The sequence below is a fragment of the Macrotis lagotis genome, chromosome 5 (genome assembly GCF_037893015.1).
Source record: "Macrotis lagotis isolate mMagLag1 chromosome 5, bilby.v1.9.chrom.fasta, whole genome shotgun sequence".
NCBI classification, from domain to species: domain Eukaryota; kingdom Metazoa; phylum Chordata; class Mammalia; order Peramelemorphia; family Peramelidae; genus Macrotis; species Macrotis lagotis.
In genome coordinates, this window is record NC_133662.1 from 226054465 (window position 1) to 226068176 (window position 13712).

The 13712-nt window shown below is 39.6% G+C and overlaps 1 protein-coding gene across 1 annotated transcript in view; it reads left to right on the top strand.

Moving 5' to 3' along the window:
• Window positions 1–13712, top strand: part of LOC141488493 (myomegalin-like) — a 40562-nt gene that overhangs the window by 9486 nt on the left and 17364 nt on the right. Inside the window, 6 exon segments of the mRNA XM_074188600.1 lie at window positions 1761–1993; window positions 2808–2960; window positions 6231–6362; window positions 9359–9478; window positions 11007–11196; window positions 12627–12751. Coding sequence (XP_074044701.1) covers window positions 1761–1993; window positions 2808–2960; window positions 6231–6362; window positions 9359–9478; window positions 11007–11196; window positions 12627–12751 — 953 coding nt within the window.

Consider the following 13712-nt stretch of genomic DNA (forward strand, 5'->3'; position numbering starts at 1 on the left):
AACCAGGTGCCAGGAGGGTTTAGACAATGAAGACACATGGTGTAGTCTTGGAAAGAAGACTTTGATTTTAGATCTAGAGCTGGAAAGGATCCTACAGATTACCTTGGGTTTTTTTTTTTTTGAGGTAATTGGGGTTGTGACTTGCCCATGTCATACAGCTAGTAAGTGCCTCCAGGGGTGATGCTGTATCCACTTTGACACCTAGCTACCCTGAGATTATCTTGGTCAACAGTCACATTTTACATTTATCTGACCAATATTGTGTAGCTAAATAATACCCCTAGTTTTGCAATTTTCTAATATGTTGGCAGTTATTTAATGGTAACATGTACATCTGTCTGGCTGTCTATAAATACACACATGCGTGTGCACATATACATATATATATACATATATATATATATATATACACACACACACACACACACAGAAGTATGTAAAGGAAGGCTGAAGGCTGTTGTACTATAAGAAATACATAGGACAAACCTATCTATAAATATCTGGTTGTATGAACTGATGTTGAGTGAAGTGACCAGAACTAAGAGAACAATTTAATAATAATGACATTGTAAAGATAAACATCTCTGGAAAATTAAAGATCTCTGATCAACCCAATGGTGAACCATAATTCCAGAGGACTGTAGATTTGAGTGTTACCTACCTTCTACAGAAAAGGTGATACTCAATATTGCATGTATATGTGTGTATGCACATACATGTGTATGTGTCTGGGAAGAGAGGAGGGGATGCCAAGTGGTAAAGAGCTTTAAATATTGTTTTAGAGACTCTGTTGCTATAGGACATACAAGGGAGCTATTTGATCAAAACTAGGCTTTATTTTTTACTAATAAAATTTTTATATGAACAAAAATCTATTTTTCTCTCTTCCCCACCTTCCCACTCCATGGGGAAGAGATGTGTGGAACAACTGAAAATCCCTTTAGTCAAGAAAAACAAATTCCCACCTTGGCCATGTCCAAAAAATATATCTCCCTCCATACCCTGAATCAAAGGCACAGTTACAGTTTAGTAATTTTTGAGAAATAGTTCTGTATTGCTTTCCATAATGGCTGGACCAGCTCCCAGTTTCATCACTCCATATTAATGTGCCTGTTTTCCTTCCAGTCCTTTCAATATTGTCCCTTTTTATCAGCTTTGCTGATGAGATGAGTGGGAGGTAGAACCTCAGAGTTGCATTAATTTTCATTTCTCTATTAGCGATTTAGAGTATTTCTTTTTTTCATGTGGCAGACCTATGCTTTAGGAAAATGTCCTTGATAACAGTGTGTAGGATGGCTTGGAAAGAGGAAAGATGAGCAGGAAGACCAACTGTAGGAGGTGTTTAGATTCCTCAGGGACAGATTTTGAACACTGCAATCAATTTGAGAGATGGATGACTCAAAAAATGCTTTGCCTTACAAGGAGAATTTGATTTAAAATTGGGCCACCATTATCTTTGACTGAGCAGAGCAGGGAAAATTGTTTTTCCACCACTTATTTGCAAGGCTTTGGGTCTGGTTGGTGACCCTCACACATCTCTCCAGAGTCTTGCTAGGCACAGTCCCCTCCCTCCTCTTGTCACTGCTCTTCATCCCATTCCCCCTCCCTACAACCATCCCAAGAGATTGTAGTGAGGTTTTTGCCTCTCCTAAAGGAATCCTCCCCTTCTGCCCTGGGGTCCCACTCGGGAGTTGTCCAGCAGCGTTAGCCTTGGCAGTAGTCATTTATCCTTCCATCTTCTGTCCTCCCTTTGCCACCAGACTGAACAAGAAACTACAAGGAAAGGAGAAAGTGATTGAAGCCCTTCAGTCCAAACTCAATGCTAGACCCCTGACTCTCTCCAGTAGTCATGCGCTCTCTGACTCCCATAGCTCTCCAAACAGCACCTCCTTCCTCTCTAATGACATGGAAGCCAGCTCGGACATGGATGCAGCCAGCAAGTATACTCAGTATGAAGAAGATTGTGGAGACAAAGCTTCAACCAATGTCCCAGGTAAACCTCAAGAGCCCCCACTATGTTTTAGAGAGGGGGTGTTCCAGACCATTCTGAGCTGCTTAGAAAAAGTACGGTGCTGTTGAGTTTTGAGTCTCATGTCCCAATGGATCAATTAGCCTTGCCATGCTCTATGCTTAACAAAATTTGCCTCCAAGAGCTACCTTCTCTCAAATGCATGCTATGGGTCACTAGAATGGTTGTAAGAAAATGTACAGTGATTGATGAGGAGACAGTGACTGGATCATTGTAAATTCACTATCACAACTGGTAACACAACACAGAATAGCTTAGCATACTTATTTGGTAGGTCATGGCCTCATCCTCATATCAAAGGCTACTCCCATGCATCAATCCTTCCTCAGTAAACTTCCATCTCACCTGTGCCAAACTCACTATTAATGGTTCCCAAACAATCTGCTCCCTAAGATATCTTCCTTCGACCTACTTCACTGCTTTTTGGAACATCCATCACTGAGGGCTCTAGGGTCTGAGGCCATTCTCTAATATGAAATGGCCTCTCCATTGAAAGAGAGATTCTAGGTGACTTCCCTAGAGTCAGATAATTGAAATCAAATATTTATTGAACTGCTTACTGAGTTCAAGGAACCTGTTAGTACTATGCAACATACAAAAATAAATCAGACAGAAAATGAGATGTCAATAGATTCTCAAATACAGATTCTCAAAGAAATATAGATATGAATAAGATGATCTTCATATTCATTATGGGTGACTCTCTGACCCTAGTATTTCTTGGAAAAACAAATTTGCACTGCTCTGTGTAACACACTTTCATTCATGGGTTTTGTAGACTCTATCCATCATTCAAGTAACAGTGCAGCTCCTTCATCTAACCCATCCTCTGCAACTGTATCTTATGGGGCTAAGAAAGAATCCAGAAGTATCCCTACAACCATGCCATCTTCTCAGAAACCCTCCAAGGAGGCCAGCCAGGCAAATGCAGGTATGCTTCAGCCCATACAGGTATGGGACAGCAGCTTCCTGAAGGGGCAAGGAGAACATCAAAAATCTAACTTTCACACAGCTCTACTCATTTCAATTTGCCTTCCTCCACTTGGCTTCAATAAACAGATGGTTAATAAGGTTTCACATGGGTTAAATTTTTATGGAAAGCTTCAAGGAATGGCCCATGACTGAATAGGAATAGTATATTAATTTTATAGAAAATGAGTGACATCTATTGGTTTATATTTGAAGATCTTATTGTTATACCAAGAATGCTTTGTAATGTTAGTTTTTTAATTTTAAATAACAGATTCTGACCTATATTTATCCACTTCTTTCTTGGGTTATGATAATGGATGTGTGCCTCATTGTTAAACTTTTCTTTAAATGGGTATTCTCATTTCCATTTTTCATGGGAACCCTGAGGGTACAGAGGGTTAAAAATAGCTACTTTATTAAGCTACTTTATTGGTTTAAACTTTTAGAAAGCCCAATGTTCAACCAGAGACCTTCAGATGTCAGTGGGGAAAAAAAACTTTGGTGTTTCCTCTCAGCCTTTATCATTCCTATATTCATAACTTCCTTCTTCATCCTGGGAAGCAGCTGTGGTGTCCAAAAAGAGGACCGTCCATGGAGTTGGGTCTGTCACTGTCTCGCCCTAACATTGATTATGTGATCCTTGTCAGATTACCTAGCCTTCGTGTATTTTCATTTCCCCACATGTAAAATGAAGATGATAAATTTTGGACCAAAAGTACTTTGATAATGTAAAGTACTCTGCAAATTTGAGCAATTTTTCTTATTCTTATTTCCAAAATGGGATTTGATCCAAGCTTAAGTCTTTTCCACCCTAATCTTTCTCAGGAATTGCCTGACTTTCATTTGAAGGAAAGGAAACCCCATATGCTCCCCTTAAGCAAAGGGTTTTTAACTACTCTGGCTGAAGGAGATCATTAGGAGAAAGCCCAGAACTGGGACTTTCATTAAACTTATGCAAACAGGTTATATTGGACATCTAGGTGACTTCCCTAGAGTCAGAAAATTTAAAGTAAATATTTATTGAACCTCCCTAATGAATCCAAGGCACTGTTTGGTGCTATGGGACACACAAAAATAAATCAGATAGAAAATGAAATGCCAAAGATCAGCCATTAGGAGAGATTGTCAATCTTTTTTTCTCTTCCAGTGACCTTTTTACTTTGATACTTTAACCTCTTAAATTATTGAATGATGGGCTTTCATCCTTGTTAGAAGCATAAGTCAGATGAGAATTTTTTTGTTTTATTTTTACAAGGCTTTCCCTAGTGCCTGAATGTCCACCAATAAGGGGAACTCCCTTTTTGCCTACAGAAGCTAAACCTAACTCGTTCAATAGGTTGGGTATAAGTTCCATTCACACCCCTACTCCCATCCCCAATTAGCGTAGAGCATTGGACTTACAATCAAGAAGACTCATCTTCATGAATTCCAATCCGGTCTCAGACATGAGACATCGGACAAGTCACTTCATCCTGTTGCCTGCCTCCCTCATCTGTAAAATGAGCTGGAGCAGATAGTGGCAAACTCCAATATCTCTGTGGGAAAACCCCAAATGAGATCATAAAGGGTCAAGTAGGGCTGAAATGACTCAATAACAATAATAAGTTTCATCCATAGAACGTTAGAACCTCATAGTTAAACTTCCATTCAAAGAAGAAATTGTCTTTACAAAATTCCAGAAAGTGATTGTCTTGTTTGTCCTTAGTTCTCAAAGAGGAACATGATATCAGGGAGGTGACGCCATGCCAAGCAAGGGAATTAGAGTAAAGCAAGGGAGGGTTGGGCAAAGTTATCAGCCTCACTTTGTCCTTCTGGAGCCATCTGGGTCCAGTGACCAGATATAGATCAATTTGTCTAGCCTCTGATCAAAGGCTTCCAGTGAGGGGAGAACTCATGACTTCCAAAATCAGTCAATTCTACTTCATGATTAGATTTTTTTAGGTTGGTTTTTTTTTTTTTTTTGCAAGGCAATGGGGTTAAGTGGCTTGCCCAAGGCCACACAGGTAGGTAATTAAATGTGAACTCAGGTACTCCTGAGTCCGGGGCCCGTGCTCTATCCACTGAGCCACCTAACTGCCCCAATTCTACTTCAGATCAGGTGTTAAGAACTCTGATCTTATATACTAAACCCAAATCTATAACTCTTACTTAATTCTGCCATCCAGGGTCAAGCAGATTAAGTCTAATCCATTTTCTATATAACAGTACTTTTTGATATTTGATAACAGTAACCATCCCTTTGTCCTCCTCCCCATCACCATCTTCTCTTCTCCATACTAATCGTCCTCAGTTTCTTTTTAACTGATGATCTTAGGGCATAGTTTTAAGTCCTCTTACCATTCTGGTTGCCTTCCTCTGGATGTGATTGCTGAACACAAACCTCAGGATGTGGTCTAATCTTTCTCATTCTCAGCACCAAAGAGCCTAAGTCATATTTCTCATTGAATCCACTTGCAATCCACTAAAACCCCCTGGGTCTCTTTCACTAGTATTCCCTCTACCTTATGTGTGATTTTTTTTTGTAACACAAGTATAGGATTTGACATGTGTCTTTACTAAGTAGCTTTTTATCAGATTTAGCCTAATTGTCCAACCTCTGAAGACTTTTGGATTGCAATTCTATTAACTGGAGTTGTCAACCCTTCCCCTTCTTCCCTTTAGCACAAGAGTCAGCTCTGTCGATTATTGCGTTTCCACCCACCACAAGCATCTTGGAAATCAGTAAATGCCATAATTCATCTGAGAAATTTGTCCCCTCTCTGCAAATTATGCCATCTATGATTTCATTCAAATTACTGGAAAAATTCAACATATTCATGAATATTTATTATAAAAATGTTAGGGGATCTGTATTTCCATTGTTGCTTTCAAACAGGAAATTTGCCTACTGACCAGGAAATGTTCTAAAGGGTTTCTCTAGGTTTCTGAAAGCCCCCAGGGAACTCTTTTGATAGTTTGGTACATTTTTGCCCAGTGTCTAATTGTCTGCTTCTTCCATAAATATAAATCCCTAGAGATAATTCAACTTGTTTGTCTGAGGCTCTGGAGGAGTGAGAGCAGGGAAGATAAAACTGTGGCAGGAGGAGGGTGATGGGCTTTGAAAATTGTCTGATAGCACAGTTCTGGCCTATTGATGCATCTTGACTGACAGGTACTCAGACTGCCCTTCTTTTTCCTGCCGAGTTCTCTTCTCACTCCCTGTTTCTGTTCCCTGGTGGGACAATTGCAGGGGCTGATCTGTTGGAGGAACATCTCAGTGAGATTCGGAACTTACGCCAACGCCTTGAGGAATCCATCTGCATTAATGACCGCCTTCGAGAACAGCTGGAGGACAGACTCTCCTCTGCCACAAGGGCTAATGGTATGAAAAATCCAAATCAGTTCAGTTCCATTCAAATTTAAGTCCTTTGTTATAGTGCATGGGGTAGAGGACTTGCTCTCTCTTGATAGGGCTTGGTCCTGATGAAGATAATTGTTCACATCTGTAAAATACTTGACAGCCTCCCAGTACTCCCATGACAGAATGAATCCCAGAGCTGGAAGGAAACAGAGAAATCATCTTTTTCAGACCCCCTTATTTGATAGGTGAAGAAACTTGGCACTCAAAAAGGTTAGGTGAATTTTTTAAGCTCATATCCCAATAAGTAAAAGACCTAAGGCTAAATTCCAAGGGTCCTGACTTACAATCGATCAGCTCTTGTCTTCACAACAGCCTCATGAAATAGGTAGGATGGAGATGATTATTCTCATGGCCAAATACAAACTGAGGTTTAGAGAAAGTTAGCACCAGAGTTCAGGTCTTTGGACCTCCAGGGTGGGTTTTTTCTTTATTTTTTATATTATGGTTGTTGTTATACTATCCTCCTTATTCATTCCATTCTCTCCCCTTTATTAAAGTTCTCTTGGGTGGGCAGTATAGGTATGTTCTAATAGGACCTCTCTGTCCTCTCCCCATTCCCTGTCCCTCATCTATCTAATGATGTATTACCAACTATTTCCCTACCTACTATAATCTTTATTTATATTGCATCCCTGTATTGTCCCAATCACTTCTGTTTAGGAATCAGTTGGAGCCAGTTTGTATAAGCTTGATTATTAAATTTTCAGTGTGAGCCTCTACACCATGGAAATAAGCAAATATTACAAATCAAAGCTTGATTTATGTTTTGCTTGTTGCCTAAACTTAAGAAAAGGATGGGGAAAATGTTAATGCAGATTTAACTTAAAAGTGAGCTGTGAGTAAAATACTTTTTTTCTGGAAAGCCAATTGTTAAAAACATTTTTTTTAGGTTTTTGCAAGGCAATGGGATTAAGTGGCTTTCCCAATGCCACACAGCTAGGTAATTATTAATTGTCTGAGATCGGATTTGAACTCAGGTCCTCCTGACTCCAGGGCTGGTGCTCTATCCATTGCACCACTTAGCTGCCCCACCCCCCCACCAAATTCTGTTGGTCACCAAGAACTTAAATTAAAGGCTTACTGGATACAAAGCTTTTTGGTACAGAAAGAGGGAGCTTGGTATCACCGTGCTTTGCCATATATTTAAAGCTGCTAAAAAAGCATTTGGAAGCCCACTAGTACAACCTCTTCATCTTACACATTAGGAAATCAAAACTTAGAGGGATTAAGTAACTTAGCAAAGGTCATGCAGGTAGCAAATGATGGAGGCAGAATCTGAACCAGGGGTCCCCTGGCTGAAAATCCAGGGCTTTCTTCTCTGTACCATAATATCCTTCATATACTTTAAGACAGTTATGATGGTTTCCCTCCAACAGACTTCTCTCTCCTGGCTGAATTCTCCTTCTACAGATTCTAATATTGTATTATTCCTTTTTCTTTCATTTCCCTGGTTCTGCTTTTCTGGAGATGCCCCAGTTGATGTGTCTCCTTCCTACCATATATCACGCAGAAGACCTGAGGTTGTGGTTAATTGTGGTTAATTATGCCCTCCTCATTCCAAACATTCACTTTAGTGGGAAATCTACCCATCCATACTTTTCCTAGTTTTTAAATAAATCTTTCACAAGAGATGGACCCAAAGGCCTATAATTTGTAAATACTAGGTAGGAGAACACTACAGCTGCCCAGGTGGTGCAGTGTGGAGGCAGGAGGACCTGGGTTCAAATCCAGCCTCAGATACTTACTAGCTATATCACACCCTGACTAAGTCACTTAAACCGATTATCTCCCTCCAAAAAAAGGAAAAAGAAAAAAATGTGAACCAGTTTTCGTTTTTCTTCACATTCAATCACAGGCCCATTTACAGTGCCAGTTGAAAACATTTAGATAAGAAGGATCAACTCACTTGACTGTCTCACCCATGGCCTATCATAGGATGGGGAAGTTTACATCATCTGTTTCAATATGAGCAATATCATGAAATCCATTCCATCTATTTTTTTCTCTATATGACTATAAAGACCCACCTTTTTAAAATGATCTTATAAGACCCACCTTTTTTGAATGGTCTTATAAGGACCTAACTTTTTTGAATGGCTTTATAATCTCCCTGAGGAATTAAAAATCCCATTGCCTTTTTTAACTGTCATGTCACTTCATTGATTCATACTACATTTTTAGGTCTCCCAAATCACCGACTCTTTTCTAGATTAACTTGTCTGCTCATAACTACTCTACCCTATTGAATTTTTTAATCCAAAAGTAAGACTTTCTATTTATCTATGTTCATCTATGTTAAATTTTATTTGATTAGATTTTGAATTATCATTCTAGCCTTTCAAAATCATCTTTTTCTGGGGTTGTGAAGAACAAATGAGATAAAATTTGTAACTCTCTTAGCTTTCCAAGCTCACAATAGGTATTCAGTAAAAGCATTTCTCTCCCATTTTCCTTGAATCCTGTTATCTAGCATGTTACTTTTTACCTTTTACTTTTTACCTTTTACTTTTACCTGGAGCCTTTTGGAAATTAGATGAACATACCATTTATTACTTCAATGGCAATCTAGGTCATGTATAAAAATAATGAATGCCGCAGAGCCAAGGGCAGCTCCCTGAAGCACTCTATTAGAGATTTCTTTCCAGGTTCATATGGATCTCTACACTTTGGTCCAATTGTTCAATCTTTTTGGAATCTATTTGTATTTCATTCGCCTCACCCCTCTACATTCCATCTGCATGGATGGTATGAGAGACTTTGTTCAAAGCCTCCCTAAAAAAGAGGACAATTTGTTTATAGAATTTCCCAGATCTACCAGCAAATTACCTGTCAAAGGGGAGAGAGTTGTGGATTTGTGTTCTGGATTGGGATCAGGAATGAGCATGTCTGGAAGTCAGTTCAGATGCTGCAAGAGGGATAATTCATTCAAGCTGTCTGATGCTTCTTTCCTGGAACAGGTGGCTCCTCTAGCATTTACATGCCTGGTCTGGAGTCCATGCCCCAGCTGTGTAATTAGAACAGAATGCTCTGGGAAGAGAACCAAAACCTACTGGTTCAGCTGAGCCACCTCTCCAAAGGTAAGAGGGCCAAGATGCAGGCTCTGGGCTCCTGCATCCTTGGGGGAAATTCTAAACCTGATCTCATTGCTCCATGCTGCTCAGAATTCCCATAGTGACTTTGAATCCCATACTGTTTGCGTAAGAGAAGGCCCATGGGTTCTAGGAGAGCATATAAGTCTCTATATTTCAGGGGCCACACTGGTGGTCAAACTGTCATAGGTGGGTTAGATAAAGGCAGTATGGCATGGCAGGAAGAATAACCAGAGAGCAACAAAAGACTTCGGGTCAGTCATTTCCTTACTTGTATGACCATAGACAAATTTCTTTCTCTCTTAACCTTAGATTTTTTTTTATTTTCATCTGCAAAATTTAAAATCAATAATATTTACGCTACCCAATGCCTCAGGATTGTAGCAAAAAATATTTACTAATAGCTCACATTTATATAACATTTTAAAGTTTACAAAAACACTTTAATTCCATTATTTATCTTTTTATCATTTAATTAAATTTTTAAAAAATTCATTTTCAGTTCTAAGTTTTCTTCCTCTATCTCTTCACATCCACTGACAAAGCAAGAAATATAATATCATTATAAATAGGAAGTTGCCAAATGTCTTAATTATAACCAATCTTTGTTTGATATGAAACTGAGAAGTTAAGTGAGGTGAGATTTGAATATTCATTAGCTCTTCTGTTGCCTTAAATGTGATCATTCTTGACAAGGCAAGAAATATAATATCCATTATAAATAGGAAGTTACCAAATCTCTTGATAATGATATCAAATTTTTGCTTGATAGATGAAACTGAGAAGTTAAGTGAGGTGAGATTTGAATATCCATTAGCTCCTCAGATGCTTAAAATATGATGGTTCTCAAAGGGTATATAAACAGAGGCTATTAATATTATTATATGACTTCATATAGGAGCTGTGTTGAAAGTTTTATCTAGAGTCGAACATGAGGCACAACTAGGTGGTTCAATGAATAAAGCTAGTAAGTGTCTGAGGCCAGATTTGAACTCAGTTCTCCGACACTTACTAGATTGTGTGATCCAGGGCAAGTCACCTATCCCTGTTTACCTCAGTTTCCTCATCTGTCAAATGAGCTAGAGAAGGCAATGGCAAACGACTGCAATATCTTTGCCAAGAAAAACTGCAATGGGTCACAAAGAGTTGGACATGGCTAAAAAAACAACTGAATAAAGCACTCTATTTGCCACTAGCCTTTTCAGAGTGTCTTCTCAAGCAGATTGCCTAAACTTTCCCAGAGAAAAGGAAACATATTTTCCCAGTGATAGGATGCTAAGCTGAATGCCCAAGTGCTCCTTTGGTTCTAAATCACAACAAGACTACTAAATAACTGCCCATTTGCCTTCTGGTGGAGTCCAATGCTGTCCCACTCCCAATGACCATCTGCAGGCATATGGATCCTTCTCTTCAATGTTTCCTCTTCAGTTTGCCAAGTCTGTTGTGGTGTGACTCCCTTGGGATCTGGGCATCTCAGTGCCTTGGCAACTCAAATCCTTCTTTCCTGCCCCATCAGAGCATTCTAGGGAGCTGGAGCATCTAAGGGAGGCTCTGGTGGCCTCCCGCACCCGACTTCAGGAGCTAGAAGCTGAGTTGGAGAGGCAGAAGATAGAGCGGCAGCAAACAGTTGAAGACCTGAAGGAGAAGCAGCAGGAGATTCTGAAGTATAGGGAGAAAAGACTCTCCCTCCAAGAGAACAATAACAGGTAAGGCAGGCCTGGTGCTTGGGGTCTAGGGGTAGGGTAGCTCTCTATTTCTTATCACTGGTGAGAGAAGCAAGATGCCTTGGGGGATTCCTTTAGGAGAAGCTGCTTTTCTGCCTTTGTCCCTGACTTGCCTTGTAGCCATCGCCAAGTCAGGGGTGTGCTGGAAGCCATCAGGACCAACTTGGGGAGTCAACTGATTGATTTTCAGTGTGAGCATATACACTTCAGAAATCAGTAAATATTACAATTTGAGGCTTAATTTAGTGATCCAGTCATTGTCTAGACTTAAGAAAGTGATGGAGAAAATGTTAATATATATTGGACTTCAAAGTCTGTCATGGTAACATTTATTTCAGAGTTGGCTAAATATTTGCCAGGAGACCCCTTGCTCTAAGTGCATGAAAGACCCTCTCAAGAAACCCCCTTTTCTTTCAGTGTATGGCTGATGAGAGGCAGCTAGAGGCTCAGTAGATAGAATACCCTGGAATTAGGAGGATCTGAGTTCAAGTCTGGTCTTAAGATACTTATAGGTGTGTGACCCTGGGCAAACTCCAGTTGCCTCCAAATAAAAGTGAGTGAGACCCCATTATTCTGTGAATGATATTAATAACTAGCATTTATATAAAATTTTAAAGTTTGCAAAGTGCTATATAGGTTAGCTTATTTAATCCTTAAAAACAAACTATTACATAAATTCTCTTTACATGGTTCAAATCTAGCCAGACATTTACTAGGAGGGAGACTCTGAGCAAGTCACTTAAACCTCAGCTTCCTCATGCGTAAAATGAGTTGGAGAAGGAAATGAGCAACTACTTCAAGTGTCTTTGCCAATAAAACCCCAAATGAGGCTACAAAGAACTGGATAGAACTGAAAAGATGAACAACAAATTGGGGAGCAGGGTAGAACAGTTGATCAGAGGACTTTTAGTGACTCGGATTCACAAAAACATGAGTTCAGATCATGTCTTCACTAAGTCTCTTTCATTTTGTTTCATATCTCCCAGGGTGGCTGTGAGGATTAAATGAGATGATGATGATAGTGATCATTATAATGTGAGACTGTGTGTCAAGAACTTTACAATTATCTCATTTGAGTATTATCTTACCCATTTTATAGGTGAGGAAACTGAGGCAAAGAGAAGTTATGGACCTGCCCAGGGTCACATGGTTATGAAGCATCTAAGAAAGGATTTGAACTCAGGTCTTTTAAATTATCGGTCTGGTGTGTTATCCACTGCACCACCTAGCTGCCACAATAGATAACAATTAGATTGCTCTCCTCAGTGACATACAGTGCATCTTTATTGCTCCAATACAGAAAGCCTTCATGGTAGACCTCAAACCAATCCTCACAAGTCTCCGGTAGACTGCTATCCTATCCGATGTCTGTTGCCCAGAGTTTCCTAACCCCTTGCCCTTTCTCCTGGTAGGTTCCAGCACAAGATGATCCTCCTCCAACAGCAGCGTGAGGAGAGCCAGCGTCTCTTCCAGTCCCTCCAGTCCGAGCTGCAAGTCTATGAAACCCTCTACGGGAACTCCAAGCAAGTGTTGAAGGGTAAGTGATTTCCTCCCACATCATACTCCATCTCCCATCTTAGTGCTTTTGCAATAGTTTTTCCCTCTGTGCATTCCTGGCCCACCACCACCTTCTTTGAGTCCTAAATTTCCTTCAAGGCTTAGTTGATGAACATGAAGCCTTCTAGATCCACCCCAAGTCACTAGTGTCTTCTTATTTATTCATCTTAAATGAATCTTAAATCAAATCAAACTTTCTATTTGTGACATGATAGAAAGATCTGAGTTCAAATTCTCTCAACAATGACAAGCTATATTACCATGTCCAAAGTGTTAAGTTACATACTAGTTTGGTAGGGGTATTTTCCATACTGAAGTTCCCCATATGAATAATGAAATCACAAGTCTGAATTTTTTAAAAGTGAAAATGGGTTAGAGAAAGGATATTATGGAAGAAATATCTTTAAAGATCATTTAGTTTTGCTCCCCTAATTTACAAATGAGAAAATAAGAACAAAAAGTTTATTGCAAGGATAGAGATGAACTTGATATTTTGAGGGGGTTTTTTGCAAGGCACATGGGGTTAAACTGACTTGCCAAAGGTCACACAGCTAGGTAATTATTAAGTGTCTGAATCCAAATTTGAACTCAGGTCCTCCTGACTCCAGGGCCAATGCTCTACCCACTGCACCACCTAGTTCCCCCATAAGGAACTTAATCTTAATGGACAGTATAAGATTTGGAGGAGAGAACTGATAGGATAGGACAACAAGCAGCAGAGATGAAAATTAGTCTGGGTGGGTGCTGGGGAGAAAGGGTACATATTCTATCTGTCTTTCTCTACAAATATGTCATTTTAAAGAGTTTAGACTTTGTCTTCTTGTCATCCAAGGGTAGAATTACTTGCAATGGAGAGAAGTTGAAGGAGGTAGGCAATGTAGGAATGGAATGATGAACTCCTAGACAAAAGCAGCAATAGTAGTTCAGAAGTGAGACATCCC